Source organism: Phalaenopsis equestris, unplaced genomic scaffold (assembly GCF_001263595.1).
Source record: "Phalaenopsis equestris unplaced genomic scaffold, ASM126359v1 Scaffold000036, whole genome shotgun sequence".
Taxonomy (NCBI): Eukaryota; Viridiplantae; Streptophyta; class Magnoliopsida; order Asparagales; family Orchidaceae; genus Phalaenopsis; species Phalaenopsis equestris.
Window position 1 is genome coordinate 2,837,975 of NW_018164478.1, and position 8,552 is coordinate 2,846,526.

The window sequence follows — 8,552 nt, forward strand, 5'->3', positions numbered from 1 at the left end:
TATATATAATATTTATTTTAATTTTAATTAGTTTGTCAGGACATGGATGAGTTGGTAAAAGGTTTCCACACATGCTCTTGGTCTTATTTCTTGGTCTCGACTCTTCCTATGTTTTCATGCTCGTCACTTTTGATGTTGAAGGGCTTCAATATGCTTGGGGCTAATTGTTGAAGGGCTTCAATATGTTTCTGTCTTGTGTCTCATGATCGCCCCGTTGTTGATGGGCTTTGAGCCTTCAACGCAATTGCTTATTTGGATAGCAACTTTGATACTACAACCTCGTTGCTATTGAAGGGCGAGCCTTCCATGCAATCTTTTTTTTGGTTGGTTGCTTCGAGCCTTCGGTATTCTTGTTCTTTTGCTTCCAAACATCGCAGTTAACCTCCTAGCTTTGAGCCTTCTTTGCACTCTATCTTTCGATTAGAAAAATGATTATTTTATGAAATGTTAAGCCTTCGCCACACCATTAAAATTGTTTTGTTCTTCCGGTAAAATGAATTTCTTATTTTTTGGAGTTATTAAATGATTGTCAACCTTATCAAAGTCACAACATCCATGAGTGTTATTTTTGAACCCAGAATAATCTGTATTCTAAGTTTCCTTTTTATTGCTGAAATAAGTTGCATATCTTTGTGCTGTTTGTGATCCTCGTTTGAAATGGTTCAATTTATATTGTAGTTGCATGGAAATAATGAGCTGGTTTTTAATTTTTACATGCATTTTGTACATATTTGTTTAAATGCATTCTCTAGTTACCATTCTATTGGATGTATTTGATGTTAGGAACAGTTTGCTTTTCGAATAATATTGCTATTTAATATGGTCAATGATGATTGTAAATTTTCAGTTTATTTACTTTAACTAGGTGCTGTAGCCTTTTATGTGTCAAAATATTTGAATGACATGTAGGTGTTATGCAGACTTTCATGTCATTCACAAATGTTAAATGATTAAAGGAAAAATAATACATTTGATTAAACATTTGCTTATCAAATTTTATAACGACTCTAAGGTGAAACTTTTAAAACATTCATTAAATTTTTTCTTTTTTATGCTTTATTTTTATTTATAATTTTCTTAATGTTTTACTGTTTAAATTACCGTGTGCTACACCATGCGCTATGACTTCATGAAGATCATGAAGATCTTTACACTGATGTTTATTGTCGCTAGTCATATTCCTATATCAGCTTCATTTTTTTTTTCCTTCACTCTTGTAGCCATTTTTTATGATCTTGCACACTGAATGTTGATCGTCCCTTGATGTTGGCGGAAAAATGATTTATCATGTTGATGATGCTACTACAATACCTTTGTAGGCTGATGTTCTTATTAAATTTTTTTATATATAACGTTGCAATCATATTTTTATCTGTTACTGGGTTACCTTCAATATTACTGAAGAACTTGACATTTTTATTTTTTATTTTTAACTTTCTGGTTGATCATTTTTATAAGGTGCAACTTATCTTATATTACTGGATAAATCCAATTCTGCAGTTTTGAAAGATGGTTTTGATAAGCTGGTCAATAGGGATTTTTGTTTGAGACGAAGTAAGTTATCCTGCGGTGGATCAGCTTTTGTTTCGGTGTGGATAAAAGTTTACTGTGGCCTAATCTGCTTTTGTAGTTTTCCTTTTTTTCACTAAAATTTTAGTCATGGATTCTCAGAATCATAATTGCTTGCTGAAAGTATTTTCAGATGTGACGTTTTCCCATAACTTTCTCAGTTTAGCTAGAATTGAAATCTAAGAATTCCTTGTTTAATAAATTAGTTATGTTATACGAGTTATCAAACAAATGCTTGTTCTTCAGTACATTCAAAGATCGAAGAATTCTTAGAAGCGCATGGGTTTTTCAATGATATGGTATAAAAGAGAACCATGGGACATGAAATTGAGAAGGCGTTTCCTGCCGATCCAAAGCACTACCAATTGTATGAGGAAGTGGGTGAAGGTGTTAGCGCAACAGTGTACAGGGCATTATGCATTCCTCTGAATGAGGTGGTTGCTATCAAGGTTTTGGATCTTGAGAGGTGCAATAATGATCTGGTATGAGTTTTTTTTATTTATTTATATATTTTCGATATCAAATAAAAATAGGTTTTTCCTTAGCCTGCATAAGCTTGCTTATTTTATTTGGCTCATTATTTCTATTTTTATGAGTTTCTTATGCATATTTTCTTTTATGTGTGTTACACCATTTTATGCCTCATAGAAGGTGTTTGCAACGTGGATTTCACGGGAGGTTATTGGGGAATAGTACAATAATGAAAATAGGGGCAATTGATTTGTTTGGAAGGGGATTGTTGAGAATATGAAAACCGGCTTACTGCTCAATTTGGTAGTTTCTCATGTTTGGCAGTTTAGCGCATCTTTGAAACAATTTGAAATTATTTATTCCTTTCTTGTTTTAGCTACTCCCTGAATCTCTCCTTGCTATTTGTGCTCCCCCTCCTTTTGTTTTCGTGAAATAAAGGGAAGTAGGCTTAATAATTCTTTAGCTATTTTTGGCCTGAATTCCTGCCTGCTTATTCTGCTTGCTTCCGCCTCTCTCTTCGCGAATTAAAAGGATCGGTTCTTTTGCCGTGCCGAACGAAACGAGCATGAAGGGGACAGAAGAAGTATCTTCGACAAGATAGCTTTCGCAGGCTTTTCCTAGTTCTCTTCTTCGGTGGCTCTCGGGTAGAGAGATAGAGAGAGAGGAGAGAGAAATCTTTCTTGTATGTCGAGACAATCGATGATGTAATCTTAAAAGTAATAAAATCTTCTGCAGTTCCGTGGACGTAGACAATTTGCCGAATCACGTAAATCTGTGTGCTGTCTCTGTTTTGCGAATTTTTCTTTCGAATTTTTCCACTTTATTGCTGTCATTTTTCACAATAATTGGTATTATAACCAATGTTCGGATTTGAGGGAAAGCGATGACTGGAGACGAAGTGAAGTTATCAGAGATCGAGAAGTTTGATAGCACATATTTTAGTTACTGGAGGATGCAGATAGATAATTATCTCTATGGGAAGAAACTACATATTCTGTTGTTGGGAAAGCGACTGAAGAAGATGAACGGGGATGAATGAAATTCGTTGGATCGACAAGTTCTGTGGGTTATTCGATTAACTCTGTCGAGCGTTGCACACGTCATCAAGGAAATGACAACTACAAATCTCATGCAGCTTTGTCAGGTATGTATGAAAAACTATCAGCGAATAACAAGATGCATTTGATGAAAAAATTAAGGGAAAAAAAAAGAATGTCAGTTTTTTAAAAAGTAGCAGAGCGCCAATGACAGGAAAACTGGAACTTCTACACAGTTGTGCCGGGACGTTCTCTAGTGGCATCTCTTGGAGGCTCTCGTTACTATGTCACGTTGATTGATGACCCCATCATAAAGGTATGGGTTTATTTCTTGAACTATAAATCTGATGTATTTCTTGTGTTCAAGTCTTGGAAGACCATAGTTGAGATAGAGACAGATTTAAAATTGAAATGTTTGAGATCTGACAATGGTGGTGAATACATTAGTTGTGAGTTCAAGTACTGCGCATCTCAGGACATCGGAATAGAGAAGATCATTCCAGGGATACCACAACAAAATAAAGTTGCAGAACGTATGAACAAAACCATTAATGAACGGGCTAAAAACATGAGATTGCACGTCAAACTATCATCAATCTTCTGGGCATATGTGGTTAGCACTACCTTTTACTTGATCAACAGTGGTCATTCGTTCTAGTAGACTGTAGATTGTCTGAGGATGTTTGGAGTGGGAAAGAGGTTAAATTTTTTCACCTTAAGACTTTTGGCTGTCTTTCTTATGTTTTAATTAATCCTGAGGCTCTTAGCAAGCTCGGGGCTAAGTCAAAGAAATGTTATTTCATTGTCTATGGAAACGAGACATTTTATTATCTTTTCTAGGATGATCAGGATCGAAAGATCATAAGAAGCATGAATGTGATTTTCAATGAGAAGATCATGTATAAAGATAAGTCCAGTACAGTTTCTGAAGTGGTTCATCAGGAATTCGAGATGGTAAGATTTGGTGATCTACTAGAGGTCACAGTGTAGGGCACTGATAATAGTGATGAGGAGAGTGGGTCCGAAACACTCATTCCTATTGTTCCACAGACAATTTCAAAATCGCCCACCCCTACAGCTACTGTTCACAGGTCAATCAGGAATAGACATTCTCCTCAGTGTTACTCACCAACCTTGAACTACATTATGTTGACAGATGGTAAAAAACCACAGAATTATGAGAAAATTTTGCAAGATGAAAATTGAAGCAAGTGGGAGTTGACCATGAAAGAAATGAATTCTCTGCTAGAAAATAGGACATGGGAGTTGACAGAACTTCCACCAGAGAAGAAGACATTATACAATAAGTGGATGTACCGGGTGAAAACTGAGCATGATGACAGTAAGATGTACAAGGTTGGACTTGTTGTAAAAGACTTTTAGTAGAGGTAGGGTATTGATTATTCCGAGAACTTCTCTCCTGTGGTGAAGCTCACAACCATCAGAATGATAGTGTCCATGGTGGCTACCGAAGACCTATTCCTTGAGCAGTTAGATGTGAAGACAACATTTCTTCATGAAGATCTTAAAGAAGACATCTACATGCACCAGCCTGAGGGGTTTGTGGTACAGGGCAATGAAGATTCAACTTGCAGACTGAAGAAGAGATTGTATGGCCTCAAGCAAACTTCTAAAAAATGATATAAAAAATTTAATAAGTTCATGCAGAATGCAGGGTACATAGATGTCAGATAGATCATGCTATATCAGACATCTTGACAATTCTTATATTATTCTACTGTTATATGTAGATGCATGCTTATTGCGGGGGCCGATATTGATAAAATAAATAATCTAAAGAAGCAGATGTCAGAGCACTTTGCAATGGAGGATTTGGGTGCTACAAAATAAATCCCTGACATGAGGATTGTCAGAGATAGATTCAGAGGTACGTTGAAACTTTCACAGGCAGAGTATGTGAAAAAGTACTAAACAGGTTCAATATGGACAAGGTCAAATCATTTGACACACCTATGGGCAGTCACTTCAGACTAAACAAGAATTAGTCACCCAAGCCAGAGGAGGAACAAGACTACACCAATAAGGTTCCTTACACTTCAACTATTGATTCACTTATGTATGCTATTGTTTGCACAACATAAAATATTGCCCATGTAGTAAGAGATGTGATCAGATACATGAGTAACTCAGGAAATGAACATTGGAAAGCTGTGAATTGGATCTTGAGGTATCTAAAGGGCTCTTTAGAAACATGCTTATGTTTTTTCGGAAAGAGTTTAGAGGCACTGAGCTATGTTGATGTTGATCTAACTGGAGACATTGATAGCAGGAGGACTACGAGGAATGTTTATACACTTGGTGACACTACAGTATCATGGGGTTTTAGTCTACTGAAGACAATTTCTTTGTTTACTATAGAAACTGAGTATGTTGCAATGTCAGAGGCTGCAAAGGAGATGATATGACTATATGGTTTTTTTTGGAGGAATTAGGTTGGAAGAATCAAAAGGGCACTCTCTACGGTGACAGTCATAGCTCTATATTTCTTGCTAGGAACCCAACATTTCAATCCAGGACTAAGCACATTCAAATCAGATATCACTTCATTTGGTCATTGTTAGATGACAGACAATTGTTACTTGATCAAATTTATGACAACAAAAACCCTGCTGATATGTTAACTGAGGGTTTTACTCTTAAGAAACTGAGATTGTGCTCAACTTCAGTTGGTCTTCTAGCATGAAGACAAGAGCTTTGAGTTACAGAGGTGAATGTTATCATGTTTGAGGAAAAGAACTATACAGTCAGTGGATGATGCAATCTGTGTCCCAATTTCAATGTGAGAGAATTGTTGAAAACTTAGAAACTAGTCCACTGCTCAATTTGATCGTTTCTCATGTTTGCAGTTTAGTGCATTTTTGGAACAAATTGAAGTTATTTATTTGTCCCTTGTTTTAGCTGCTCACCGAATCTCTGCCTGATATTTGTGCTCTTCCGCCTTCGTCTGGTTTTCATGAAAATTAGGCAATTAACCTTAATTCTTCTTCTGCTATTTTTGTCCTGAATTCCCGCCAGCTCCCGCCTCTCTCTTCACAAATTAAAAGGAACGGTTCTTTTGCTGTGTCGAAAGAGACGAGCACGAAGGGATAGACGACGAAAGAAGATGTATCTTCGACTGTCGGTCAAACTTTTCGATAGATAGATTTGAAAATATGGTTCATGAAAAATAATTTTTGAAATTTAATGTAAGTATAAAAGATATATAGTTTGAGTTTTAAAAGTAGTATGTTTTAATTTTTAAAAAAAATGAGACCAAGTGGATCTTATTCGTCTAATAGTTTGCATAATCGTGTCTGATACCGCGAATAATAGACCTTCCCAAAATATAAGTGTATACCTCAGCGATGAACCCAATCATACAAACTAAGAGATTTATGACATTCGTTTAGTCTACGAATATTTTATGTGTGACCGACAAGTTCCCTTACCTAATATAAAGATTAATAGAGTTTATTTTACCTGGATTTCAAGTTCTCTATAAAAACAAACTCTTATAGTTAATTACATCTCAAATGACCTCTCGATAATAATCAGAAGTACTAGTTTTCAAGAATTCAAGATTTAGGTTTTCACTTTAGGACGCGAAAAATCATGTGGGAAAAGAACAAATTGAAGCATTTATTTTAGGAGTTCAAAAGAAGGAAGAGTTAGGAGAAATCACAGATTCTAAGGAGAAGCCTCCGTAACTTCCCAAACTATCATACTGTATGGCCGGCTACATTTTTGGAGACGATATTAATTAATTGTTTGATCCTGCCAGTTTTATTATTTGGGACTTACATTTGCATAATACCCGATTATGCAAATAGCCCACAGAGAAAGGAGGGTTTACGTCGTACCACACAACAACCTCGGAACCTAAAGCGAGTTAGGACTTATGCTGCACAATATGGTTGTACAGGAGCCTAAAGAAGATTTGAGGATTTACATCGCGCTAGGCGAGCTACCTCGAAGTCCTATGAATTGTTATTATGCTAGGAAGAGATAATGCTGAAGAAGATCCTCTTATTGCTCGTTCCAAACTCCTCGTCATGCTGCCCATGAAGTTGGCTCCAAGCTCCTGTTGTCGCGACGGCTCCAGGGTTTAAGTGGTTGGGATTGGTGATCTGTGTTTCACAGTTTTGGTGTCAGTGTTTGATTTTGTTTTGTTTCAGTTTTGGTTTCAGTACCGGTTTTGCATGCAGAATAAGCAGATTGCAGATAAATAAAATGTGTTTGAAAGGTAAAATGCAGTAAAGTAAAAGACTGTAGATAAACTATAAAAGCGTACCTAGGCATCTGTTACTATTGCATTATTAATGTTGCGAGCATAGTATGATTTGCAGGAGATTTAAATAAACTTGCAAGTAAACTAAACAAGACAAGAAAACTCAGCACAAAAGTCAGAAAAGCGAGTCGTATAAATCACAAGTAAACGAAACACTTAGCCACATATGAAAGATCAGGACTGGGTATAAGACTTTGGTGAAAGTGGGGGCTCAGAGCTGGGTTGTGTGCTTCCCGATCTTGAATAAGAGTTGTCAACTCGACACTCTATAGGAGGTAGTTCTTAACCTCAATCCAAGTGACTAGCCGTGGACCTTTATAAATTTTCATAGGAAGATTTTTCATGCAAAAGTTATTATTCAAGTCTTTTTTTATGCAGAGTTCTTTTAATCATGCAAAAGAAATTTTTCACAGACTAGTCACTCAAATCATGCAAGAACTACTGACAACCTAAGAGTGTCGGGGGCAACGATTCCATCAAGTGTCGGCGAATAGTATCCTGGATCCTTTCCTCTCTCTTATTGAAGATCCTTGAGGTAGGAGATACTATTCTAATAATTTCACTTCGTATCCCTCGTTTAAGCACACATAAGCAATGTCGCCCTCGCCACTTAGACCCTAGACTCATACTAGTCCGATGATCCATATGTGACGTTAAGAAATTTCCCCAATTGTCAGGAGGATTTGAGTGTAATATTCAAGCTCAAATCCCGATGCATTGGGTTTTATTGTAGGTTAAGTCATTGAGGGAATTTCATTGTTGATTTAACTAAGGAAGCATGGGTCACGTCTCGATGCATCATGTTTAGTGTTTTAGTCAGTTTGTGAATTAGGGTTAACTGTCTAGTTTCATTGTGCATTCGAGGATTATGGGAATAGACTCTTACCTAAGTTATGTTCCTGAAACCTAGGAAGCCTGTGCTGAGAATGAGGTGGATGGACTCTCACCTAAGGTGTGCTCCTAAAATCTAGGAAGCCTATGTTAAAAATTAAGTGGATAGACTTTCACCTAGGGCGTGCCCCTAAAATCTAGAAGCCTATGCTGAGAATTAGGTGGATGGACTCTCACCTTAGGTATGTGCTCCTAAAACTCTAAGAAGCGTATGCTGAGAATTAGGTGAATGAATTCTCACCTAGGGTGTACACCTAAAGTCTATGAGGTCTACACTGAGGACTAAGTGGATGGGC

General features: G+C 36.7%; 1 protein-coding gene across 5 annotated transcripts in view; it reads left to right on the forward strand.

Moving 5' to 3' along the window:
• Positions 1 to 8,552, forward strand: part of LOC110018955 (serine/threonine-protein kinase BLUS1) — a 96,941-nt gene that overhangs the window by 43,187 nt on the left and 45,202 nt on the right. For all 5 annotated transcript variants that reach the window (XM_020716438.1, XM_020716441.1, XM_020716443.1 and 2 more), the window contains exon 2: positions 1,816 to 2,051. In XM_020716438.1, coding sequence (XP_020572097.1) covers positions 1,884 to 2,051 — 168 coding nt within the window. In that variant the 5' untranslated portion in view covers positions 1,816 to 1,883. The remainder of the gene's footprint in view (positions 1 to 1,815; positions 2,052 to 8,552) is intronic.